We start from the raw sequence: 27,878 nt of genomic DNA, 5'->3' as shown, positions 1-27,878 counted from the left end.
GACCAAACTCTACTTAGGTTCCCCTGAACTCATTTTTCAACTAGGCCTGGAATTTTGGATTTCCTGTTCTTACCTGATTGTTCAGTTTTAGTAGGGAAGTCAGTTTAGACAGAATCCCCAATCCTCCATATCTGGTCAACCTCCACATCTATTACTACCAGGTGATGGCTGATTACACCAGCCTGCCTATTTCCAGGTTGAGCTTCCCAGATGGCGCTAGCGGTAAAGAACTCGCCTGCCAATGCAGGTTAGACGGAAGAGACGTAGGTTCTTTCTCTGGGTCGGGATGATCCTCTGGAGGAGGATTTTCCTCCAAGTCTGTTCATTTTCTACAACTTGAAATTTTATCAGTTTTTTCACTATATATTTGGGCCTATATTACTAGGTGAATATAAATAAATACTGGAGTAGGAAATGGCAACCCACTCCAGTATTCTTGCCTGGAGAATCCCAGGGACGGCGGAGCCTGCTGGGCTGCCACCTGTGGGGTCGCACAGAGTCGGACACGACTGAGGTGACTTAGCAGTAGCAGTAGCAGCCAGAATACACCGTTACCCTTAATGTTTCCTCATAGTACTTTCCATTCACCAACCCCAACTCTGCTCCTTGGCTATGAATTCCCACTTGTCCACGTATATTCCAAGTAGATCTCTCACCCATTGTGGTGATCCTTACAGACAGAGGAAGAACCTCTTGAATAAAGTTTGTCTTAACTTCCCTTGGGCTTCCCTGGTGGCTCAGCTGGCAAAGAATCAGCCTACAGTGCGGCAGACCTGGGTTAGATCCCTGGGTTGGGAAGATCCCCTGGATAAGGGAAAGGCTACCCACTCCAGTATTCTGACCTGGAGAATTCCATGGCCATGGAGTCGCAGAGAGTCGGAAACGACTGAGCGACTTTCACTTCACTTCACTTCCGTTAGTGTCTCGAAAATTTTGCCTTTAACATAGGTCTCTGTTCAACTCTTTCAAAAGTGGATTTCAGAGACTACCACGCCTAAAACAACTTCCCTGCCTCCCCTTCAACTTTATTTTTCAGAATACTTATAGTACTGGAAACAATATTAATCGATAGGGTTTTATTTTTTTTCCCCTCCACATTCTGCCTTGGAATATGAGCTGAGCGAGGGCATGGAAATTGTTCGCCCGTTCCCAAAGCCTTGCACACAATTTGCTGAATGAATATAATGTCCGTGGAATCCTACGAAGTACAGATGGAACGAAGACATCCTGAGAACACAGAAAAAGCAGGTGGGAGAAGCCTCGAATGTGCAGACAGGGCTCTCATGGCTGAGGACACAGCCTCAGGGGAGCCTCGCTCAGGCAACCAGGAGGCGCAGAGGGCAGGCCTGCGCTTGGCGGGAGCTTAGAGCTGCCTCGTCTGAAGAGGCTGTGTGGTCCTGGAGATGAGCGCAGGGCAGACACCTGAGAGCCCACGTTTCCCTCGGCACCAGAGAGCGCCCAGCCGATGCTTCCAAGTCTGCTGCGGCTCACAAAGACCAGGTCTTGTTTCCGGGGACGTTTCAGGAATGAGCACTCGCCCCTCCCCTTCCGGTCGGGTTGCCCGGCTTCTTCCGCCCCTCGTGTATTTGGCGGGACTCGTCGGGCTGGCGTGTGGAGTCGGAGTTCCGAGGGCCTGGACCTTGAGAACGTCGCCATGGTGGGTTCCCCCAGGTTCCTAGACGGCTCCGGTCAGTGCCTGGGTGGGGAGGCGGGCCGGCGTCGGGCGGCTGGGAGAGGGTAGGGAGTGAGAACGGGGGGCGGGGCGGGCCAGGGCTCCGCGCGTTCGGGGCTCTGGTCCGGGCTCTGCGTGACTCCGCCCCCCGCCCGCGGGAAATCCGCGTGAAATCCGCGGGTCTCCGTCAGTTCGCTCCTCAGCGGGTGGAGGCGGGGGGCGGAGGTCACGCGGCTGAACTGAGAGCGGCTGGCACGGCGCGGTCGCCGGGCCTCGGGTCAGCTCCGCGTCTTCCCGCCAGTGACCGCTCCCACCCCAAACCCTGCCTCCGCGCCTCCCGCAAAAGAGCGCCTATAGACCACGTTTAAGTATAAAGGTCACCTGTATGAGGAACTCTTTGTTTATTACTCACTATAAGAAATCCCGGAGAAGGCAATGGCACCCCACTCGAGTACTCTTGCCTGGAAAATCCCATGGACGGAGGAGCCTGGTAGGCTACAGTCCATGGGGTCGCTAAGAGTCGGACGACTGAGCGACTTCACTTTCACTTTTCCCTTTCATGCACTGGAGAAGGAAATGGCAACCCACTCCAGTATTCTTGCCTGGAGAATCCCAGGGACGGCGGAGCCTGGTGGGCTGCCGTCTATGGGGTCGCACAGAGTCGGACACGACTGAAGCGACTTAGCAGCAGCAGCAGCAGCATAAGAAATCCCCGTTCTCCTCCTTGAATCTGTATCTCCAGGAGCCGCTTAGAGGTAACCAGTATCTAAATTCTGCTTGCTTGTCTTTATACTTACCGATTGTTTGTATTCCAAAGCTGCTCTTTCTTGCTTTTTTCGCTTCTGTTCTTGAGAATAATTCTTGAATACGAGCATAGTTTTTAAATATTCATTTTTCAGTTAGTTTCTAACGAAAACAACGATATAGGAAGTTTATAGTGTGGTAGAAAGTTATGATAAATGGTCTCAGTGTCGTTAGTCCCTTTTTATTTTCTTTTTCTCCTTTTCATTGTATTTTTATTTTTCACGTCAGTTTTTGCTTCAGGTTAGACACGTTTGTGTAAATTCAGTCTTTCTTACGTATCACTGTGTGCGATTGCCAGCTCTTCATAATTTTCTAGCCTAACTACTGTTAGTAGTTGGAGTGTGTGTCCGTGATTGGGGGTGTTCATTGACGTTTGACTGTGGTTGTCGTTGACTGTCAGAACTTCAGTTTGTCAGGCTGTATAGTAAGAGTATATTGCCTTACCACGAGTCAGGGAATATAAATCTGTTCTCATTGGCACATTTCCTGCCCTGTCATTTTTCTGGTGCATCAGCAGTGTCTCTGTTGCATCCTGTCTTGAATTTAAACTCAGCTTGGAGCTGGAGGTTTTTCCATCTAGACGTTTGTATCACTTCTTTCCTACAGCTCAGAATGTGGGCAGTGGAGTCCTGGAGGATGTTTGGCACCAGTCTTTTCTAAATTATGGTCTTGATGAAGTTACCCAACCCCTTTAAAACTCTATTCTGTTAAGTTGGAATAATCACAGTGCCTACCTCATAGAAGGACTTCCCTGGTGGCTCAGAGGTTAAAGCGTCTGCCTCCAATGCAGGAGACCTGGGTTCGATCCCTGGGTCGGGAAGATCCCCTGGAGAAGGAAATGGCAACCCACTCCAGTATTCTTGCCTGGAGAATTCCACGGATGGAGGAGCCTGGTAGGCTACAGTCCGTGGGGTCACAAAGAGTCGGAGACGACTGAGCGACTTCACTTTCACTTTCTACCTCATAGAATTATGAAGATTAAATGTAAACAGCTTAGCCCAGTGTCTAGTGCTTAGTGAATGTTAGTTATTGCAGTTACCTTTAGTAATAGTAGAGGTACCTGATGGTCATTTGTATATATTCTTTGGAAAAGTGTCTATTCATGTCCTTTGCCCAGTTTTTAATTAGATTTTTTTTTGTTGTTGTTACTGAATTGTATGGATTCCTTTTATATTTTGGATACTAACTCCTTATCAGGTAGGTGATTTGCAAATATTTTCTTCCAACTCGTGTCGGTTCCTTTTTATTTTGTTGATCATTTCTTTTGCACTGCAGAAGCTTTTTCATTTGATGTAGTCCCACTTGCTTACTTTTGGTTTTGTTGCTTGTGCTTTTGGTTTCATACCCAAACAGTCATTGCTGAGGTCAATGTCAAGGAACTTTTCTCCCTTTGTTTTCTACTAAGAGTTTTACAATTTAGGCCTTACATTTAAATCTTTCATCTATTTTGAGTAAATGTTTGCAAGTGGTGTAAGGGAGGGGACCAGTTTCATTCTTTCGCATGTGAATGTCCAGTTTCCCAGCACCATTTATGGAACAGACTGTCTTTCACCCACTGAGTCTTCTTGGCTCCCTTGTCAAGTATTAGTTGGCTCTATATGCCTGAGTTTGTTTCTGGACTCTCAATTCTGTTTCATTTGTCTTATGCCTATAAGTGTAATAAATATTAAAGAGATTACCTGCTAGTAAAAACTTGCTCCTGAAAGTTAGTAAAATTGAAGAGAAACATTAATGAAAATCTACCTAGGATACTAACCTTTTTTGTAATAATGTTACATGTATGCGGTTTAAAAAAAAAAAGTAAAGTATGGTTGTCCTTGAAAAGTGCATTAATTTCCTATTACTTCTGTGAAAAATTAATTCAGATTTAATGGCTTAAAACAACACATTCATTCTCTTACACTTCTGGGTATCAGAGTCCAAAAATGAGTCTTCCTAAGCTAAAATCTAGTTATTGCTGTGGCTGTCTTCCTTCAAGAGGCTCTAGTGGAGAATCTCTTTCCTTTTTCCAGTGTCTAGAACTTGCTTTGGAGGAGGCAATGGCAACCCACTCCAGTATTCTTGCCTGGAAAATCCCATGGATGGAGGAGCCTGGTGAGCTGCAGTCCGTGGGGTCGCTAAGAGTCAGACGTGACTGAGTGACTTCACTTTCACTTTTCACTTTCATGCATTGGAGAATGAAATGGCAACCCACTCCAGTGTTCTTGCCTGGAGAATCCCAGGGACGGAGGAGCATGGTGGGCTGCCGTCTATGGGGTCTCACAAAGTTGGACACGACTGAAACGACTTAGCAGCAGCAGCAGCAGAGCTTGCTTACGTTCCTTGGTTCTGGCTCCTTCCTTCATCTTCAAAGCCAGCAGTGTAACATCTTCAAATTTACCTTAAGAGGAGGCCACATCTTAAGAGGAGGCAGTAATCCTCCTGCCTCCCTCTTATAAAGACCCTTGCAGTTATTTTGGACCCATGTGGATAATCCAGGATAATCTCCCCATCACGAATATGGGAGAATTAGGGCATGGACATCTTTGGAAGGGAGTACATTATTCTACTTAGAACAAAAAGTAAATCTGCCTCCAACTCTGTTACCTAATTCCCAAGCTCAACTGAGAAACAGCCATTGTTAGAACCCCATTTCTTAGATAATTGTTCATATATTTCATATGACTATGCCAGCGTATATGTCTTCTAATCCCACTCACCTTTAATAGAAACTGTATGCTAGACACAGTCCTATGCAGCTTACTTTTTTGTTGTACCTAATCTGAGACCAATCTGTGTACGTGCCTATAGATCTACTTGTTTTTTTAACAGCTGACATCCTATTGTTTGCTTTTATGGTACTTTGTTTGTCAGGTCTCTGATGGAAACACCTAAGCTGTTTCCATTCTTTTGCTACTACAAACACTGCTATATTGATTATTCTTATTTGTTTTGTACATATGTGAATGTCTGTACACTAAATAAATAGAAATAGGATTTCTTGATCAAAACATGTGCAGCGGTTTCATTTTTTATTTTATTTTAGTTTTTTGGCCACACCTCATAGCTTGTGAGGTGTGGCCAAAAAACTAAAATAAAATAAAAAATGAAACCGCTGCACATGTTTTGATCAAGGAGGAGCCTGGTAGGCTACAGCCCATGGGGTCGCGAAGAGTCAGACACGACTGAGCGACTTCACTTTCACTTTTCACTTTCATGCACTGGAGAAGGAAATGGCAACCCACTCCAATATTCTTGCCTGGAGAATCCCAGGGACGAAGGAGCCTGGTGGGCTGCCGTCTATGGGGTCGCACAGAGTGGGACACGACTAAAGTGACTTAGCAGCAGTAGCAGCATAGCTTGTGGGATCTTAGTTCCCCAACCAAGGATCTAAACCTATGCCCTTAGCAGGGTGGAGTCATAACTACTGGACCACCAGGGAAGACATGTGATTTTTATCTTGATAAGAATTGCCTCCCAGAAGATTGTACCAATTTATTGATACATCCCACTTATTAGTGAGACTGCTGACTCACCCACAGTGTTAATAATTTTTAAAATCATTTTTATACATTAAAAATTACAGTTTATTGACGCTTTTTAAAAAATAGATTTTATTTATTTAAATTTGGCTGCACTGCGTCTTCATTGCTGTACGTGGACTTTCTCCAGTTGCAGTGAGGCAGAGCTACCATCTAGTTGTGGTGCACAAGCTTCTCATCGCAGTGGCTTCTCTTGTGCAGAGAACAGGCTCTAGGTGCAGGGACGTAAGTAGTTGTGATGCATGGGCTGAGTTGCCCTGCAGCTTGTGGAATCTTCTTAGAGCAGAGATTGTACCTGTGTCTCTGCATTGGCAGGTGAATTCTGAACCGCTGAACCACAAAGGAAGTTCTGAAGTTTCAATTTACATTTCTTTTAAGGGAGAGCACGCATCTTTTCAAAACTTTAAAAGCACTTAATATATGCTCTTTCTTGTGACCTCTTTTTATTTTAGGTTACTAACTTTTTTCTCATTGATTTTATGTTGGTGCCTGTTACCCTATAGGTGCTTATTAAATATCTGTTCATCTGAGCTTTTTAAGCCCTTTTATTCTTCTGAGGGGAATCTTACCTGTGTAGCATTAAAGTATCACATTGTGTGGCATTAAAGTATTACTTGTAACCCCAAATTATCCCAAATTTCTATCTTTAGCCCAGGCCTTTCTTTTTGCTGCCAGACTAATAAATTTATTCATTTACTTCACATCTCTGCTTAGTTGTCTTCAGGGCATCTAAACTGGAGTCTAAAAGTGAGTTGTTGATATCCTCTGTCTCCGTGTGCCATTCCTATTTTAGTAAGTGGGAGTTCTGATCACTTGGTTGCTTTCTTGCAAACCTGGGACATACTCTAGGAGGTGGGTCAAAAAGGTCTTGCTATAATTTATGTCAGAGTGTTCTGCCTATGTTTTCTAAGAGCTTTAAAGGGTCCAGCCTTATGTTTAAGTCTTTAATCCATTTTGACTATATTTTTGTGTATGGTGTTAGAGAGTGTTCTGATTTCATTCTTTTACATGTAACTGTCCAATTTTCTCGGCACCACTTACTGAAGAGACTGTCTTTTCTCTATTGTATATTCCAGCCTCTTTTGTCAGAGATTAGGTGACCATGGGTGTGTGGGCTTATCTTGGGTTTCTATCCTGTTCCATTGATTTATATTTGTTTTGTGCCAGAACCATACTGTATTGATTATAATAGCTTTGCAGTATAATCTGAAGTCAGGGAACCTGATTCCTCCAGCTCTGCTTTTCTTTCTCAAGATTGCTTTGGCTGTTCGGGGTCTTTGCTTCCCTGGTGGCTCATGTGGTAAAGTGTCTGCAGCATTAGACCTGGGTTCGATCCCTGGGTTGGGAAGATCCCCTGGAGTAGGAAGTGGTAACCCCCTCAAGTATTCTTTTTTTAAAAAAAAAATTATTTATTTTAATTGGGGGCTAATTACTTTACAGTATTGTGGTTTTTGCCATGAATCAGCCAGGGGTGCACATGTGTCCACCCTCCCACTCCCCTCCCCACCTCATCCCTCTGGGTCATCCCAGAGCACTGGCTTTGAATACTGTGCTTCATGCATTGAACCTGTACTGGTCATCTATTTTACATATGGTAATATACATGTTTCAGTGCTATTCTCTCAAACTATCCCACCCTCACCTTCTCCCACATACTGTAACCAAAGTCTGTTGGTTACATCTGTGTCTCTTTTGCTGTCTTGCATATAGGGTCATCACATCTGTGTCTCTTTTGCTGTCTTGCATATAGGGTAATTGTTACTGTCTTTGTATCTTCTATGTATATACATTAATAGACTGTGTTGGTGTTTCTCTTTCTGACTTACTTCTCTCTGTATAATAGGCTTCAGTTTCATCCACCTCATTAGAACTGATTCCAATGTGTTCTTTTTTATAGCTGAGTAATATTCCATTGTGTATATTTACCACAACTTACTTATCCATTTGTCTGCTGATGGACACCTAGATTACTTCCATGTCCTAGCTGTTGTAAACAGTGCTGCAGTGAATATTGGGGTACGTGTGTCTCTTTCAATTCTGGTTTCCTTGCTATATATATATGCCCAGCAGAGGGATTGCTGGATCGTATGGCAGTTCTATTTCCAGTTTTCTAAGGAATCTCCACACTGTTCTCCATAGTGGCTGAACTAGTTTGCATTCCCACCAACAGTGTAAGAGGGTTCCCTTTTCTCCACACCCTCTCCAGCATTTATTGTTTGTAGACTTTTTGATGGCAGCCATTCTGACCGATGTGAGATGGTATCTCATTGTGGTTTTGATTTGCATTTTTCTGATAATGAGTGATGTTGAGCATTTATTCATGTGTTTGTTACCCATCTGTATGTCTTCTTTGGAGAAATGTCTGTTTAGTTCTTTGGTCCACTTTTTATAGGGTCGTTTATTTTTCTGGTATTGAGCTGCTTGCATATTTTGGAGATGAATTCTTTGTCAGTTGTTTCATTTGTTATTATTTTCTCCCATTCTGAAGGCTGCCTTTTCACCTTGCTTATAGCTTCCTTCGTTGTGCAAAAGCTTTTAAGTTTGATTAGGTCCCATTTGTTTATTTTTGTTTTCATTTCCATTACTCTGGGAGGTAGGTCACAGAGGATGTTGCTTTAATTTATGTTGGAAAGTCTTTTGCCTATATTTTCGTCTAAGAGTTTATAGTTTCTTATGTTACATTTAGATCTTTAATCTATTTTGAGTTTATTATTGTGTATGGTGTTAGAAAGTGTTCTAGTTTCATTCTTTTACAGATGGTTGACCAGTTTTCCCAGCACCACTTGTTAAAGAGATTCTCTTTTGTCTATTGTATATTTCTGCTTCCTTTGTCAGAGACAAGGTGCCCATAGGTGCATGGATTTATCTCTGGGCTTCCTATTTTGTTCCATTGATCTATATTTCTTTCTTTGTGCCAGTACCATACTGTCTTGATGACTGTAGCTTTGTAGTATAGTCTGAAGTCAGGAATATCTATTCCTCCAGTTCCATTCTTCTTTCACAAGATTGCTTTGGCTCTTCGAGGTTTTTTGTGTTCCCATACAAATTGTGTGGTTATTTGTTCTAGTTCTGTGAAAAATAATGTTGGTAGTTTGATAGGGAATGTGTTGAATCTGTAGATTGCTTTGGGTAGTATACTTGTTTTCATTATATTGAATCTTCGAATCCACGAACATGGTATATTTCTCCATCTATTTGCATCATCATTGATTTCTTTCTTCAGTGCTTTAAAGGTTTCTATATATAGGTCTTGTTTCTTTAGATAAATTTATTCCTAAGTATTTTATTCTTTTCGTTGCAGTAGTGAATGGGATTGTTTCCTTAATTTTTCTTTTCAGTTTTTTTCCTTGTTAAAGTGTATAGGAATGCAAGGGATTTCTGTGGATTAATTTTATATCCTGTAAATTTACTATATGCATGGATTAGCTCTGGTAGTTTTCTGGTGGTATCTTTAGAGTTTTCTTTGTAAAGGATCATGTCATCTGCAAACAGTGAGAGTTACTTCTTCTTTTCCAGTCTGAATTCTTTATTTCTTTTTCTTCTCTGATTGCTGTGGCTAGGACTTCCAAAACTATGTTAAATAGTAGTAGTGAGAGTGGGCACCCTTGTCTTGTTGCTGATTTTAGAGGAAATGCTTTCAGGTTTTCAGCATTGAGGATAACATTTGCTGTGGGTTTGTCATATATGGCTTTTATTATGTTGCCATTCCAGTATTCTTGCCTGGAGAATCCAATGGGCAGAGGAGCCTGGTGGGCTACAGTCCATGGGGTCACGAAGAATCATACATGACTGAGCAACTAAAACACTTCGTGTTTCCATACACATTGTAAATTTTTTTGTCCTAATTCTGTGAAAGATACCATTGATAATTTGATAGGGATTGCACTGAATCTGTAGATTGCTTTGGGTAGTAAAATCATTTTCATAATATTGATTCTTCCATTCTTGGAACATGGTAGGTATATCGCTGTCTACTTGAGTCTTCTTTGATTTCTTTCATCAATATCTTACAGTTTTCTGCATACAGATATTTTGCCTGCTTAGGAAAGTTTATTCCTAGGTATTTCATTCTTTTTGCTGCAATGGTAAATGGGATTGTTTCCTTAATTTCTCTTTCTGATCTTTCCTTGTTAGTTACAGGAATGCAAGAGATTTCTGTGTATTAATTTTGTATCCTGCAACTTTACTAAATTTATTGATTCGCTCTAGTTTTCTGGTGACATCTTTAAAATTTTCTATGTATTCAGTTCAGTTCAGTCGCTCAGTCGTGTCCGACTCTTTGCGACCCCATGAATTGCAGCACGCCAGGCCTCTCTGTCCATCACCAACTCCCGGAGTCTACCCAAACCCATGTTCATCGAGTTGGTGATGCCATCCAACCATCTCATCCTCTGTGGTCCCCTTCTCCTCCCGCCCCCAATCCTACCCAGCATTAGGGTCTTTTCCAATGAGTCAACCCTTCGCATGAGGTGGCCAAAGTATTGGAGTTTCAGCTTCAACATCAGACCTTCCAATGAACACCCAGGATTGATCTCTTTTAGGATGGATTGATTGGATCTCCTTGCAGTCCAAGGGACTCTCAAGAGTCTTCTCCAACACCACAGTTCAAAAGCATCAATTCTTCGGCGCTCAGCTTGCTTCACCATCCAACTCTCACATCCATACATGACCACTGGAAAAACCATAGCCTTGACTAGACGGATTTTGTTGGCAAAGTAATGTCTCTGCTTTTAAATATGCTGTCTAGGTTGGTCATAACCTTCCTTCCAAGGAGTAAGCATCTTTTAATTTCATGGCTGCAATCACCATCAGCAGTGATTTTGGAGCCCCCAAAAATAAAGTCTGACACTGTTTCCACTGTTTCCCCATCTATTTCCCATGAAGTGATGGGACCAGATGCCATGATCTTAGTTTTCTGAACATTGAGCTTTAAGTCAACTTTTGCACTCTCCTCTTTCACCTTCATCAAGAGGCTCTTTAGTTCTTCTTCACTTTCTGCCTTAAGGGTGGTGTCATCCGCTTATCTGAGGTTATTGATATTTCTCCTGGCAATCTTGATTCCAGCTTGTGTTTCTTCCAGCCCAGCATTTCTCATGATACACTCTTCATAGAAGTTAAATAAGCAGGGTGACAACATACAGCCTTGACATACTCCTTTTCCTATTTGGAACCAGTCTGTTGTTCCATGTCCAGTTCTAACTGTTGCTTCCTGGTCTGCATACAGGTTTCTCAAGAGACAGGTCAGATGGTCTGGTATTCCCATCTCTTTCAGAATTTTCCACAGTTGATTATGATCCACACAGTCAAAGGCTTTGGCATAGTCAATAAAGCAGAAATAGATGTTTTTCTGGAACTCTCTTGCTTTTTTGATGATCCAGCGGATATTGGCAATTTGATCTCTGGTTCCTCTGCCTTTTCTAAAACCAGCTTGAACATCTGGAAGTTCACGGTTCACGTATTGCTGAAGCCTGGCTTGGAGAATTTGGAGCATTACTTTACTAGCATGTGAGATGAGTGCAATTGTGCGGTAGTTTGAGCATTCTTTGGCATTGCCTTTCTTTGGGATTGGAACGAAGACTGACCTCTTCCAGTCCTGTGGCCACTGCTGAGTTTTCCAGATTTGCTGGCATATCGAGTGCAGCACTTTCACAGCATCATCTTTCAGGATTTGAAATAGCTCAACTGGAATTCCATCACCTCCACTAGCTTTGTTCGTAGTGATGCTTTCTATGTATAGTATCATGTTATCTGCAAACAGTGACAGTTGTATACTTTCTTTTTTACAATTTAGATTCCTTTCCTTTTTCTTGTCTGATTGCCATGGCTAGAACTTCCAAAAGTTTGTTGAATAATAGTGGAGAGTGTTTTGTTTCTGATCTTAGAGGAAATGCTTTCAGTTTTTTGCCATTGAGAATGATGTTTTCTATGGGTTTATGGCCTTTATTATGTTGAAGTAGATTCCCTATATTCCACTTTCTGGAGAGTTTTTATCATAAACAGGTGTTGAATTTTGTCAAAAATTTTTTCTCCATCTACTGAGATGATCATATAGTTTGTAATCTTCAGCTTGTTAATGTGGTGTATCATGTTATCTGTTTTGTGAACATTGAGGAATCCTTGTATCCCTAGGATAAATCCCACTGGATCATAGTATATGATCCTTTTAATGTGTTGTTGGATATGCTTTTGCTAGTATTTTTTTGAGGATTTTTGTTTCAGTATTCATCAGTGATATTGGTGTAACTTTCCTTTTTTTTGTGATTGTCTGGTTTTGGTATCAGAGTGGTGGTGACGTTGTAGAATGAGCTTGGGAATGTCCCTTTCTTTGCATTTTTATGGAAGAGTTTGAGAAGGATAGGTGTTAGTTTTTCTCTTAAGTGTTTGATAAATTTGCCTGTGAAGCCATCTTGTTCTGGCCTTCTATTTAATGGAAGCTTTTTAATCGCAGTTTCAATTCTATTACCTGTGATTGGTCTGTTTATATTTTCCATTTTTTCCTGGTTCAGTCTTGGAAGGTTGTTCCTTTCTAAAGTGAAAGTGAAGTCTCTCAGTCGTGTCAGACTCTTCGCGACTCCATGGACTGCAGCCCACCCGGCTCCTCCGTCCATGGAATTTTCCAGACAACAGGACTGGAGTGGGTTGCCATTTCCTTCTCCAGGGGATCTTCCCAACCCAGGGATCAAACCTGGGTCTCCCGCATTGCAGGCAGACACTTTACCGTCTGAGCCACAGGGAAACCATTCGTTTGTAAGAATTTATCCATTTCTTCCAGCTTGTCCACTTAATTGGCATATATTTGCTTATAGTAGTCTCTTGAGATCCTTTGTGTTTCTGCAGTGTCATTACTTCTCCTTCATTTCTAATTTTATTTATTTGTGTTCTCCCTTTTTTTCTTGTAGAGTCTGGCTGAAGATTTATCGGTTTTGCTTGTTTTCTCAAAGAACCAGCTTTTAGTTTCATTGATCTTTGTCAATGCTTTCTTTGTCTCCATTTCATATATTTCTGCTCTGATTTTTAACATTTCTTTCCTTGTACTAACTGTAGATTTTGTTTGTTCTTCTTTTTCTAATTGGAAAAAGCTTTAGATGTAAGCTTAGGTTGTTTATTTGAGAATTTTTTGCTTCTTGAGGTAGAATTGTATTGCTATAAACTGCCATCTTAGAACTGCTTTTGCTGAAGCCCCTAGGTTTTGGGTTGTCTTGTTATTGTTGCCATTTGTTTCTAGGTATTTTTTTTTATTTCTACGGTGATCTCTTGCTTACTAGTATATTGTTTAGCATCCCTGTGTTTGTGCTTTTTTGCAGTTTTTCTTTTTTTTTTCCTGTAATTGATTTCTAATCTCATAGTGTTGGGGTTGGAAAAGACCCTTAATGTGATTTCAGTTTCTAAAATTTACTGATACAGAGGCTTGGTTTGTAACTTAAGATGTGATCTATCCTGGAGAGTGTTCCTGTGCACTTGAGAGAAAAATGTATTCTGCTGCTTTCAGAAGGAATATCCTATAAGTATAAATTAAGGCTGTCTGATCTAATGTGTAATTTAAGGCTTGAATTTCCTTGTTAATTTTCTCTCTGGTTGATCTGTTCATTGGTATGAGGTGTTACAGTCCTTCAGTATTATTGTGTTACTTTCAATTCCCCTTTTATGGCTCTTAGCATTTGCTGTATGTATTGAGGTTCTGTTATATTGAATGTGTAAATATTTACAATTGTATTTTCATGTTGGAGTGATCCCTTGATCATTATGTAGTGTTCTTCCTTGTCTTTTGTAACCGTCTATTTTAAAGTCTATTTTATTTGATATGAGTATTGCTACTCCAGCTTTCTTTTGATTTCCATTTGCATGAAATATCTTTTTCCAGCCCCTGACTTTGTCTGTATGTATCCCTAGGTCTGAAGTGGGTCTCATGTAGACAGCATATATAGGAGTTTTGTTTTTGTATCCAGTTAGCCAGTCTCTGTCTTTTGGTTGGAGCATTTAATACATTTATTGATATGTATGCTTCAGGTGTAAGCTTAGGTTATTTGAGATTTTTCATTACCATTTCCTTTACTGTTTTGGGTTTTTTTCATAGGTCTTTTTTCATGTGTTTCCCCTCCCCACATGCCCCCAACTTCCTTTAGTATTTGTTATAAAGCTGGTTTGGTAGTGTTAAATTCTCTCAGCTTTTTTCCTTGTCTTTAAAGTTTTTTATTTCTCTGTTGAATCTGGGTGAGATCTTTGCTGGGTAGACTAATCTTGGTTGTAGGATTTTCCCTTTCATCCCTTTAAATATAACCTACCAAGGCGAAACACTCCAAGACACATATTAATCAAATTAACAAAGATCAAACACAAAGAACAAATATTAAAAGCAGCAAGGGAAAAACAACAAATAACACACAAGGGGATCCCCATAAGGATAACAGCTGATCTTTCAATAGAAACCCTTCAGGCTAGAAGGGAATGGCAGGACATACTTAAAGTAATGAAAGAGAATAATCTACAACCCAGATTACTGTACCCAGCAAGGATCTCATTCAGATATGAAGGAGAATTCAAAAGCTTTACAGACAAGCAAGAGCTGAGGGAATTCAGCACCACCAAACCAGCTCTCCAACAAATGCTAAAGGATCTTCTCTAAACAGGAAACACAGAAAGGATGTTTCAACACGAACTCAAAACAACAAAGTAAATGGCAACGGGATCATACTTTTCAATAATTACCTTAAATGTAAATGGGTTGAATGCCCCAACCAAAAGACAAAGGCTTGCTGAATGGATACAAAAACAAGACCCCTATATATGCTGTCTACAAGAGACCCACCTCAAAACTAGGGACACACACAGGCTGAAAGTGAAGGGATGGAAAAACATATTTCATGCGAACGGAGACCAAAAGAAAGCAGGAGTCGCAATACTCATTTCAGATAAAATAGACTTTAAAATAAAGGATGTGAAAAGGGACAAAGAAGGACACTACATAAAGATCAAAGGATCAATCCAAGAAGAAGACATAACAATCATAAATATATATGCACCCAACATAGGAGCACCACAATATATAAGGCAAATACTAACAAGTATGAAAGGGGAAATTAACAATAACACAATAATAGTGGGAGACTTTAATACTCCACTCACGCATATGGATAGATCAACTAAACAGAAAATTAACAAGGAAACACAAACTTTAAATGATACAATAGACAAATTAGATTTAATTGATATTTACAGGACTTTCCACCCCAAAACAATCAATTTTACCTTTTTCTCAAGTGCACATGGAACTTTCTCCAGGATAGATCACATCCTGGGCCATAAATCTAGCCTTGGTAAATTCAAAAAAATTGAAATCATCCCAGCCATCTTCTCTGACCACAATGCAGTAAGATTAGACCTCAATTACAGGAAAAAAACTATTAAAAATTCTAACATATGGAGGCTAAACAACACGCTTCTGAATAACCAACAAATCACAGAAGAAATCAAAAAAGAAAAATAAATAAATAAATAAATATAACCTACCACTTCCTTCTGGCTTGCAGAGTTTCTGCTGAAAAATCAATTGATAACCTTATGGGGGTTCCCTGTATCTTATTTGTTGCTTTTATTTTTTTTGTATCTAAATTTTGTTAGCTTGACTACTGTGTGTCTCAGCCTGTTTCTCCTTGGTTTTATCCTCTATGGGACTCTCGGACTCTCTGTGCTTCCTGGACTTGGGTGGCTATTTCCTTTCCTATGTTAAGGAGATTTTTTTACTATAATCTTTTCAAAAATTTTTCAGGCCATTTCTTTCTTTTTCTCTGTTCTTCTGGGATCCCTATAATTAGAGTGTTGGTGAGTTTAATGTGGTCCAAGGAGTCTTTGATATTATCCTCATTTCTTTTCTTTCTTTTTTCTTTATTCTGATCCATGGTAGTTATTTCTACCATTCTATCTTACAGCTCGCTTACTTATTCTTCTGTCTCAGTTATTCTGTTATTGATGCCTTCTAGTGTATTTTTCATTTATGTTTTTTGTCATTATTCTTTATTTCTCTTAGGTCTTTGTTAAACATTTATTATATTTTCTTCATTCTGTTGTGCCTCTATTCTATTTCTGATATCTGGGTCATCTTTACTATTATGACTTTGCATTCTTTTGCAGGTAGATTGCCTATCCCCTCTTCATTTATTTTGTTTTATGGATTTTTACGTTGCTCCATCTACAACATATTTCTCCATGTTCTCATTTTGTCTAACTTACTGTGTTTGAGGTCTCCTTTCTGCAATCTTAGCTCCTCCTGCTTCTGATGTCCTTGTGGGTGAGTTTGGTCCCATCTTTTGTGTTGGCTTCCTGGTGGGAGGGCCTGGTGCCTGTGCTCTGGTAGATTGTGCTAGATCTTGTCCTTCTGATGGGCAGTGCCACATCAGGTGGTGTGTTTTGGGGTGTCTCTGGGCTTAGTACAACTTCCGGCTGTCTGCTGGTGGGTGGTTTGTGTTCCTGTCTTGCTTGTTGTTTGGCATGAGGCATCTAGCACTGGGGACTAAAGGCCATTGGGTGGAGCCAGGTCTTGGAGTTGAGAAGGATACCTCTGGGAGAACTGTCACAGATTAATATTCCTGGGGACTGGGAATTCTCTACTGGTCCAGCATCCTAGACTTAGCACTCCCACCCCAAAGGCTCAGGCTCAACCCCTGGTTAGGGAGCCAAGACCTTGCAAGTCGTACAGTGTGGCAAAAGAGAAAGAAAAAAGTAAGGCAGGTTGTGGAACCAAAGAAAACTCAAGACAAATGGCAAAGAGATAAAGAAGTAGTAGTAGCAACAACAACAACAAAAAAAGAGAAATGAAGAAACAAAGCCCAAGACAAATAGTAAAACCAAAACTGAACAAATAACAAGTGTACACATGCACACATAAGAAACAAAAACAAAGAAATCAGAAAGCAAGAGAACTACCAAAGCAGAGTAACCCAGAAGTCAAATCAAATAAAGACAAAATTAACAAAAAATAAAAATAAAAGAAAGCAGAGTGTAGAAAAAAAAGCAAAGAAACCTAAAACAGAAAAATAAACAAAGATTAAAACAAAACTGAACAAAGGGAGAACAGGAAGAAACAGAAAACAATGAAAAGTATATAAAAATAGAAAAAATTGTAAAACATATTTTAAAAATTAAAGAAAAATTTAAAAAAATAGGGCTTCCCTGGTGGCTCAGACGGTAAAGAATCTGCCTGCATTGCAGGAGACTAGTTTCGATCCCTGGGTCAGGAAGATGAACTGGAAAAGGGAGTGGTACCTGCTCCAGTATTCTTGTTTGGAGAATCCCATGGACAGAGGAGCCTGGTGGGCTACAGTCCGTGAGGTCACAAAGAGTTGGACATGACTGAGAAGCTAACACTTTGACAGTTTCAAGTAAAAAGTGGTAATTATGAGAGAAACAACAGCAGAACAGAATACAGGATAACAATAGTAATAGTAATATCTTCCTAGGGTCTCATCTGTTGGTGTCCTTGCCCCGACTGTGAATCACAGCCAACCTCTGCCTCCCCAGCAGACCCTCCATCACCTCTCACCTGGTCTCTGGACCTGCTGGGGGACACTCAGACTCTGACCTGGCCCAGCTCCCACGTGTGCTTGCCGCAGAGTCCACAGCTGCTGCAGCTAGACCAGTCTCAGTGGTTGGAACAGTCTTTGTCCATTTGACTATTCCATAGACGGTGAGTTTAGCAAACTGATCGCAGGGATTTAATCTACATTTTGTGCAGCTGCACAGAGAGATTTTTATTTTTCAGTCAGCAGACCCCTGGGGCTCAGCTGTGGTTTTCACCCCACCTCTGAGTGTTAGTCACACACAGGAGTTGCTCCCGAGGCTGCCTGAGAGCTCTCGGGTCTGGCCTGGTGAAGACAGGGTGTGGAGGTGGCGTGGCTGCTGGGATCAGAGTCGCAGCATCAACAAGTGAGTGGAGGAGTCAGTGGCCACGAGAGATCCAGCCCTTCAGTGATGAGGAGAGCAGGGAAGCTTGCAGTCATGGGTGTGACAGATGGCTGGCGTAAGAAGATCAGCCCTAGTGGGAGCTTTTCCTGGCACTTGGCTGTAGGCATACGTGGGCCCCCTGTTGGGGGCCTTTCCTAGTGTCCAGTGAGAGGTACGCTAGGGCCTGCCCTGGCTGGGACCCTTCCCAACCCATCGGCAGGCAGGGGCCAGCACACGGGGAAAGAGTGTGGTGGCGGCTCCCACACCTGCTCATCACTCAGCAGTGGTGCCTTGTGTCTGTGGCAGTCTTGAGTTTCCTCCTCAGGCTTTCCCAGGGACAGGGTTCCTCCCTCCGTCCCCTCAGGCTGTCTCCTTACAGCCAACAGCAGTCCTCTCCCCAGGTTTGCTCTCTTGGCTGCATGTTCCAGCTCTCAGCACCTATGCGCACTGGTGGGGACACATTCCAGTCTTGGGTGCTCAGGCTTGTAGCACCAACCATCTGTAGGTCCCTGTCTGTCTGTCACAGACCAGCTGTTTCCCCCTTCTCCATGCCTCAGATGCTCTACCTGTGTCTGTTGTTGCCCTGTCAGTTAGGGGCGTCCCCAGATGAGGAGACTTCTACCCTCCTTCACCTCCCTACGAGGGCACGGGTCCTGTCCCACGTCCTCTCCTCTTTTTCCCTTCTTCTTTTCTCATCCTACTTGGTTACACAGTGATCCCTCTTGTCCTTTCCAGTATCCAAGGTCTTCTGCTAGTGACCAGCTGGTGCTCTGCCTGTAGATGTAGATAATTGATCCACTTGTTGATGCATTCTTGATGTGTTTGTGGAGCAAAATGAGCTCCATGTAGTACTCCACCACCTTGGAAACCTTTTTATTTCTTTCGAACTTATTTTTCAACCCAATAGGACGTATTTGTAGTCTTCAGGGAATTGCATTGGAGAAAATAAGCACAACTGTGAAATTAAATGACTGGTCAGTACAGTATGTTGTTAAGTGCTGTGTGGAAAGTGCTACCCAGAGAGCAAGATTATTGAGAAGTGAAATGGTTACATGTTAGTGGATAGCTTCAAGGAGGAGATGAACTTAAACTGGAAATGGTTCTTGAAAATTGAATGAGGTTTAACAAGGCTGTGTCCTTTCTGGATGTTCTAACAAGGTATTTGTTATTGACACTTGTTGTCATCATATTTATCTGCTAAGCAAGGGAAGTGCCCTAGAATTCTTCAGGATAAAGTCACTGCAAAAAAAAAAAAAAAAAGATTCTCTTAATTAGTTCATTATATTCCTGTCATGTCTTTGATGTTAAGTGACTTAGTTTATCATATTCTAGAATTTATCTTTGTGATTATGGTTACTTATGCTTCAGGTATTATATACTGTAAGCTTTCTCAGTTGTAGGCATGATGCTACTCTTCTACTTTTTAAAAAAATATTTATGTATATTTGTGTACCTTAAGTGTGTTCGGTGAAATGATCATTCTTTTAGGTTTCTAGTTATATTGGGCAGTTGAAATGACATTTCTCTTTCTAGTTGTGCCTAGATTCTTGGTTGGCTTTGATTGTCTTTTAGGAAAAGTTCTATTTTGTTATTTATGGATTTTATAGAAATATTTAAAGCATATTGACCCTGAAAACCTCTCTCTGTTGCTGTGTTTGAATAAACTGCTCTTTTGTTTTCCTTGTTACTCTCAAGTATGAATCCAAAGACTGGTCTGTAAGGAATTTTCTGAAGTGATCACTAAAGATTGTGTGTAAGAGAGACTTTTAATACCAGTTTTCTTAAATAGAATATTTCTATGATGCCAGAAACTTTTCAGAAGTTTCTGTTGTTTAGAATAGTGTTTTATGCATATGAAAACAATGCATTTCTGCTGTATCTTTGAAAGTTAAATTTGATGCTTTTTGAAACAAAATACTAAGTTTGAATTGAAAGTACAGCTTAAACACTTCCCCTCCAATATATAGAATGTTTCTATACTATCTCTTGAATTGTCAGATGTTTTATAAAATAAATTTGAAGAATCCCTGACTAATAAAGATTCATTGCATTTTAATTAAGAAGTATTTAGTTTGAATAGAATGTAATTAATTTTTATTGATAGGCTGTTACTTCATTTTTCCCCTGTTGAAGCATTTTGTTGGGTTTTTTGTAAAAAAAAATTAATATATTGACAGAATTGTTTTGAAATTTAGTATTTTATGGTACATATTTCTGTGCCTTATTGTATATTTATAACCTGCCTTGAGGCAACCTTTTCATGAATAAATTATTAAAAGGAATCATAGTCCACAGTTGAGTCAGAATGTTAAGTGTGGTTTCTTTGTACTAAGTCTTAAATGTTCTTTCAAATGAGGTGTTCTAAAGCTGTGTGGATATTTTGTACTCCAAGGGTTATCAAACTATTTCTTGTTCTAAAGAAAGTTTTTAAATCTTTAAAGAAAATTTTCTGTAGACTTGGGCTTACTGCTAAAACAATGTTACACAAGTCTGTAACTTCAGTTAAGTTTTACAGCTTCAGAGACCATCTTTTTTTCTTGAGATTTTTGTGATCTTCTTCCATTTTTTGAAAGCACTTTATTTGTTGGAATATGTGAAATAAAAATATCTTTTCAAAGATATCTTTGCTTAATTTTTTTGGTTTTGCATCAGTTAACTCTTTAACAAGCTATCCCACAATTCATTGGCTTGAAACAACAGAATTTATTATCTCATAGTTCTTGTGAGTCACAGACAAGGCATACTTTACCTGGATCCTCTCCATCAAGGTTTCTCACAAGATTGCAGTCAAAGTATAACCTGAGGCTGTGGCTTTGTCTCAGGGCACAGCTTGGGGAGGATCTACTTCCCAGCGCCCTCACATGGTTCTTGGTGGAGTTCAGCTCCTTGTGGACTCTTGGACTGAGGGCCTCAGTTCTTCACTCCCTGAGGCTTCCCTCAGTCATTTGTCCCGCTGGCCTCTGTGTAGGGCAGCTCACCAAAAGACAGCCAGTCTCCCATCAGAGGGCGCCAGAGAGGGCAGAGTGGAGTGGGCAGGACCCAGCCAGGGTCCTTCAGAAACCTGTCTCTGGACTGATACTGTATCACTTTCCCAAATGTTAGTCCACAAAGTGAGCCAGGAGGTCCTGCCCACACTCCAGGGGATGGATACACATGGGCCTCAGGAGCTGGGTCACTGGGGGCCACTTTAGAGGCAGCCTGCTTTGAGTTCTGAAAGTTTTACTTGATGTATGTTCGGTAGCTAACCTTCACGCACAGAAGTTCCTGTTCCACCTTCCTGTCTGCTTCCTCCCCCCACACACGCAGAGAGACACGTGAACGCACGTGCTCTGATGATGGTTTCGCACTGTCCTTCTGTACCTGTAAGCAGCTTCTAGGGGCGTCCCAGGTCCACACTCGGAGTTAATCTTCTCTGGTCATGTTTATCAAGAAGGGAATAGTAAATATTTATTGAATATTTTAGTTAATAATTGTTGAAGAAATGAATACGGATGTGAGGTGGTCATTTTGATTAATTCTACTTGGTCAGTTTTATAAAGGAAGTGACTGAGCTGCATTTTATCAGAGGACAAGTAAAGATTATATAGGCAGAGGTAACAACAAGTACAGTCTCCAGAGTTTAAAAAACAAACAAACAAACAAACATGGTATGTTCTGGGAATGGTGAGAAGTTAGTAAGAATGTGATGAAGAGTCTTTTGAGTGGGATATAATGCTGGAGAGTAAGTCGGAGTAGTTTGTTTCTCATGTTAAGGTTTTAGGGCCTAACCGACTTAGTGAAGCCCTTCAGCAGGGGAGACTTTACTCATTAGTGTTCTAGACAGATCCGCTCTGTGTCTTCCAGTGAAAAAGGACTAGCAGTGAGAACCTAAAGGCCATCTTAATCATGAAAGAATGTGAGGCTGAATTAAAGCAGTAACAGTAGTTTTGGAGAGAATATTCTAAAAATGTGACCTTTCTGAAGATTAGATATGTTAGACTCCCAGCTGTCCCCTAAAGAGCCTCTTTTTCTTCTATAATCATGTATTTTTTTCTGGGAATAAAGATTGTATTTACTAATCACTTATGTACTCCTCCTTTATGTGTAATATAGAAGGAATATACCTTTTGATTTTCTTTTCTGCTTTTCACCGGCTGGACTGAAGGTCTGATGTTTCCATCTGAGGACAGTGTGCAGCAAGAAGAAGTGGGTCTCAGGGCTCCATGGAGCCTCCAGCTCCTGCTTTGTGTGGGAGAGAGCTGAACTTCATCTGGATTAAGCCTCTGTTATTTTGGCTTTCTATGACAGGGAGCCAAACAAAGTTCCTAAGTAATTTAGGTCAGATATAACATACAGAATTATGTAGGAATAAAACAGTACTGAAATGCTAGACAGCTAGTTTAGAGGACCTGGTTAACTGGCCTAAGTCTTGAATGGGAAAATAATTTGTTTCTTTCGGAATGGGCTGATTTGAGATGGCTTATATTATTCCCTCTGTTCTTATTTCCTGTGAATCCAGCTTTGATTTTGCTTTATTCACTGCCCCCTCTCTTCTACAGCTTCCTGTGCAGCTTCTACAGTCTCCTGTTAACATCTTGTGTTCCTTCTGTCCTCTCTTAACTTTAACTTTGACACAGATGACCACCTGTGAGTCTCCTCACTATCTGCATTCTCTGTATCTGCTTTGACGATGGAACAGTTGAAAACCTAGTTTATCGACTCTGTGCCTTTGTTTTCTTACGTCACTGGAGCATAGTTCTGAATACAGTTAACTCCTGAACGATGCAGGGGTTGGGGCACCGACTCTCCGCTCAGTCAAAAATCTGCATATAGGTTTATAGTCAGCTCTCCATATATACAGTTCCTCCATAAATAACCATAGATAATGTAGCACTGTAGTACTTACTGTGGGAAAAAATCAATCTACATTCAAGTGGACCCACACATTCCATACCTGTGTTCTTCAGAGATCAACTGTATATCATTTCTGTTAGGACCATGGAAACAAAGACTGAGTCTGGCATGTCTCCTGATTTCGAGTGACGTATTTCCAGCTCACAGTATTTCTGTTACACTCCTGTTTAAAATTTTTATTTCTAAAGAAAAATTTTTGACAGAAGTCATTTATGTATCTGACTATGTGTGTCATATACTTCTCTACATTTCAGCCTAAAGCACCAAAGGGAAAACGTGTAGGACAAGAAAAAAAAGTCATCCATCCATATAGTAGAAAAGCAGCTCAAATTACAAGAGAGGCCCACAAACAAGAAAAAAAGGAAAAGTAAGTATCTTCATTGTTTGTTTTATATATTGGTGAAAAACCCTTTTATACATTTGTTCCTCATCAGTATTCCCTTTCTCTTCCTTTGATAAATATTCAAGTATGTTCTGTGCACTAAGGTAAAACAGTGAACAAGGATTCAGCACTTAGAACTTAACCTAAAACATATATAAATATACATAGGTTGTGATGACCGCTGTGAAGAAAAATTTTAAAAGATTATGGGATAGAGAGTGAGGGAGAGATTCTGTTTTACATAGGATAGTCATGGAAAGTTTCTCTGAAGACTTTACATTTGAGTAGTGAGCCATGCAGACATTTATTAGGCATTTAGGTGAAAGTACCTATTAGATGTAAAAGGCGAGATACAGAATGGGCTGTTGGATGTGCTGGCTCTGGTGCTCAGAGGATAGGTTAGGGATATAGATACAAATTTGGGAGCCATCAGTATCTAGCTGTTACTAGAAGTCCTGAGACTGGGTAAGATCACCTAACAAGTCAATGAAGACAGGAAAGAGAAGGACATCAAGGATTGAGTCCAGAGCCCCTCAGCCATTTAGAGGTTGGAGAAAGGAGGAGGCTCCAACAAATGAGACTTAGGAGGAAAAAACGTGTTTCAAAGAGAAAATAGTGATCAACCTGTGTCATTTGTTATAAGATTAGTGCTGAGAATTGATTTAATAATTTGATTTAGTAAAGTGGAGATCACTTTTTTTTTCTTTAGTTGTTGCCTTAGTTATCACTCCAGAAATTTAAGCTAACATCTTAAAACAATCTAATTCAGATTAACATCGTTTATTTGAACAATATATAAATAATTTGCTCCACTGTAACTCCACTCTGAGCCCCTTCTTTGTACTATTACTATCAGATGTGCTGTGCATGCTCTCACTAAGTCATGTGCAACTCTTTGCAACCCCATGGATTATAGCTCGCCAGGCTCCTCTGTCCATGGGATTTCCTAGGCTAGAATACTGGAGTGGGTTGCCATTTCCTCCTCAAGGGGATCTTCCTGACCCAGGTATGAAACACACATCTGCATTTGCAGGCAGATTTTTTAACCACTGAGCCACCTGAGAAGCCCTACTGTCAGATAAGTTGTACCTTTATACATTGTAAACTCATAAACACAGTTTCATGATAATTGTTTTTATGCAGTTGTCTTAAGTTAGGACAAAAAAAGTGTTACAAATAAAAACACATTTATACTGTCTTTTATATTTATCTGTATAATTACCTTTTATCATTGGTGCTTCTTATTTTTTCATGTGGATTCAAATTAGTAACTACTGTCCTTTCATTTCAGTCAGAGGAACTCCCTCTAGTGTTACTTGTAGGGAGAGTCTGAAAATGACAGATGCTCTCATTTTTATCTGAGAATGTCTATAATTTTTCTGTAGGCCTGTGCTTCATTTTGAAGTTTCAGTATTAATGGAATTCTTGGTTCACAGTCTTCCTGTTTAACACTTGAAATGTCACATCTTGGTCTTCAGGCTTCCAGCATTCAGATAAGAAGTCAGCTGTTAACCCTATTGAGGGTCGCTTGGATGTGATGAGTCACTTTTTTCCTGATGCTTTCAAGATACCACTTTGTCTTTCAGTAGCTTGACTAGTGTGTGGATATGCCTAGGTGTGGATCTCTGAGTATCCTACATGAAGTTTATTAAGCTTCTGGGGTGAGTAGGTTAATGTTTTTCAGCAGCTTTGGAAGTTTGGAGCCGTTAGTTTTTCAAATACTCTTTCTGTCCTCCTGCCCCTCTCCCGTGACTCCACATGCATATATCGGTATGCTTGATGGTGTCCCCACAGGTCTCTGAGACATCTTAATTTTTATTCTTTGTTTTTGCTCAGATTGCATAATTTCAACTGTCTTCTTATGTTTGCTTGTCTCTGTCTACAGGTCCAACCCTCTGGACTTTCTCTGGTATGGTTTCTATTGTATGGTATTTTAAACTCCTGAGTATAGGCCATACCTTCTTGTTTCTTTGCGAGTCTCCTACTTTTGTGTTCAAAACTGAGCGTATTAAAATAATACAGGGTGATACTCTTGTTACTCAGACATATCCTGAGAGAGGAGTGAGATCAAAGCCCCCAGTTAAAGGAACAGCCTTTTGCTTTTCCTTCCTTTATCTTGTTTTTTTTTTTTTTTTTTTTAGTGTGCATATGTCATTTTTTTTTTATATAAATTTATTTATTTTAGTTGGGGGCTAATTACTTTACAATATTGTAATAGTTTTTGCCATACATTGACATGAATCAGCCATGGGTTTACATGTGTTCCCCTTCCTGGACCCCCCACCCACCTCCCTCCCCATCCCATCCCTCTGGGTCATCCCATTGCCCCGGCCCTGAGCCCTTGTCTCATGCATCGAACATGGAATGGTGTTCTGTTTCACATATGATAATATACATGTTTCAATGCTATTCTCCCAGAACATCCCACCCTCACCTTCTCCCTCAGAAGAACAAGCCTTTATCTTGTTTTAACAGCTGCTGCTCATCAATCACAGCTTCCGCTTCTGTGACCTTGCTTGCTCACCTTGCTTGCTCTTTACATCTTGGGAACTTGGGCTACCTGGGGAGGGGAAGGATCTGAGCTGTTTTAGCGAGAAGTTTATGGTTTATAAAAGATACCCAAAACAAAGCTGGGGCGCTCAACCTTTAGAGGCGTCTCTGCACAGCCCACACAGGTGCTGGATAAAGCCTGCTGTTCTGCGTCTGCAAATGGTGCTTGTCTCTTTCCCACACTATGGTTTCTATAACAATCCTATCCCCATGGCCAGTTAGGTCTGCTGTTGTTGCTGTTCACTTTGTGACTTTCCTGGACTAATTTTGTAAAAGCCTGTTTGTCGTGTGCAGTCTTTGCAGTTTCTGCTCAGTTAGTGGTCAGCTAATGTTTGGACAGGGATTTCTTTAATTGCTTTTGACTAATAAGTCAGCCTTTGTTGAGGGGCTGTGTAGGTCTGTTGGACATACTTTCAGTGCTCCAGGAGGCAGTTTGTATAGACTTCATTTAGTGTTTGCACAGAACCTCAGGATTATCCAGAAGTGAGAGAGTAGGATCTTCTCAGATCTTTCTTTGGCATGAACACAGTCCTGAATGTACACCTGGCATTCTAGATTCCCAGGAATATGTTGGAGGGAGCTTTGCAGAGCCCTGTATTGACCTTCCATTCCTTAGATTTTGCTTTTAAATTGTTTTGGTCAGCCTTTTGTTAGTCCTTAAGTGGTGATATCACTCAGGCAGCTGTTGTAGACAGTTGCTACTGAGGTTGTTTCTGGGAAACAGCCTGGGGGTTGGGCTGCTTCCACGGAGAGCACTCTGCATTCATTAGATTACAAAGTAACTGAGAATGGAGCATTTCTGTTCGCTGACATGTCAAATGGTAACAGTGCTCAGGATGAAGCTTTTGGGGAATTAAACCTAACTGTTCTAGTGACTGCTAGGATGGCTTTTACAGCTACCCTGAGTTGCTAACACGGTGGTTTATAAGACTGCTGCAGAAATGGGAAGAGGGGGATGGGATTGAAACACCACAGAGCTTGCTGTTCTTACTGAGATTGAGTCATTTTTCTTGAGTAAATGCTCCTTTGATTGTTACATGCCTTTGGTTAATTTTTATACTTCTGAAAAAGTTGATTTTGACAAGTTTTGTCAGTGCTTTCTTTGCTTTTATGGAGGAGTAGATTTTTGTAAGTTCTTGTTCTGCCATTCTGAAAGTAGCTCTGTATTTTTGATGTGAAGAATTCATAAGAAGGTTTTCTTCCTCAGAAAATGAAACGTGTATGCTGCCTCTTCTTTTCTCCCCTTTGTGTCTCTTAACCTCTCTTTGATCAGCATCCCATACTGTAATTTGCCTATTCTTCCCTGCACCTCTGGGCTGTGAGAGTCCCCAGGAACTGCTGTGAAAGTAAAAAGTGAAAGTTGCTCAGTCGTGTCCGACTTTGCGACCCCATGGACTGTCATCCATGGAATTCTCTAGGCCAGAATACTGGAATGGGTAGCCTTTCCCTTCTCCAGGGGATCTTCCCAACCCAGGGATCAAACCCACGTCTCCTGCATTGCAGGTGGATTCTTTACCAGCTGAGCCACAAGGTAACTGCTATAGGAACAAATAAAAAATTGCTTAAAATGAAGTTATGAAATCAAAAGATATAATTTTGATTATTTTAGAATAGCCTTAGCAGTTTGATGAATGCTAGATATATTTGCATAGTAGCTAATAAAAACCAGCTGTTTTATTGTTACATTCCTTGCCCAAGACCAGTTGGGTTAGCATTCAAAGTTATTTGGCTAGAAGTTTTCTTGAAAAGAATAGTCAAGTGCTATGATAATATAGTCAAATTTTCTTTCCTTTTTGTAAAGAAGGGTCTTTCTTTTGTACATTAAAGATTATTATAATGATATTACTTTAAAACAGTAATTTTTGAACAGCAGTTATTTGTGTATCACTTTCATGAATATTTTTCTGTATCTTTTTGACATTTACTACTTACATGATTTTGCTATCACCTATACCAGTATTTTACTAACTTTAGTGTACATGAGATACACCCCTAAAGTGTATTAAAACAGTTTTTTGGGCTGTACCACTAGCGGTTTCCTGATATAGGGCTTCCCTGATAGTTCAGTTGGTGAAGAATCCGCTTGCAGTGCAGTAGACCCTGGTCGGAAAGATTCGCT

General features: G+C 40.6%; 1 protein-coding gene across 3 annotated transcripts in view; it reads left to right on the top strand.

The window, feature by feature from the left end:
• Nucleotides 1-690: 690 nt before the first annotated feature.
• The window catches only part of TMA16 (translation machinery associated 16 homolog), a 50,065-nt gene continuing 22,877 nt past the window's right edge, over nucleotides 691-27,878 (top strand). For all 3 annotated transcript variants that reach the window (XR_014075448.1, XM_081563909.1, XM_081563998.1), the window contains exons 1-2: nucleotides 691-1,657; nucleotides 23,082-23,194. Coding sequence is in view for 2 of the 3 variants with exons in the window: in XM_081563909.1 (XP_081420035.1) it covers nucleotides 1,466-1,657; nucleotides 23,082-23,194 (305 nt within the window). In the remaining variant the exon portion in view is untranslated. The remainder of the gene's footprint in view (nucleotides 1,658-23,081; nucleotides 23,195-27,878) is intronic.

This window comes from Giraffa tippelskirchi, chromosome 1 (assembly GCF_054371585.1).
Source record: "Giraffa tippelskirchi isolate mGirTip1 chromosome 1, T2T-mGirTip1v1.2.pri, whole genome shotgun sequence".
NCBI classification, from domain to species: Eukaryota; Metazoa; Chordata; class Mammalia; order Artiodactyla; family Giraffidae; genus Giraffa; species Giraffa tippelskirchi.
Note: the sequence above shows the minus strand (reverse complement) of the source record. Positions and strands in the feature narration are given on the sequence as shown.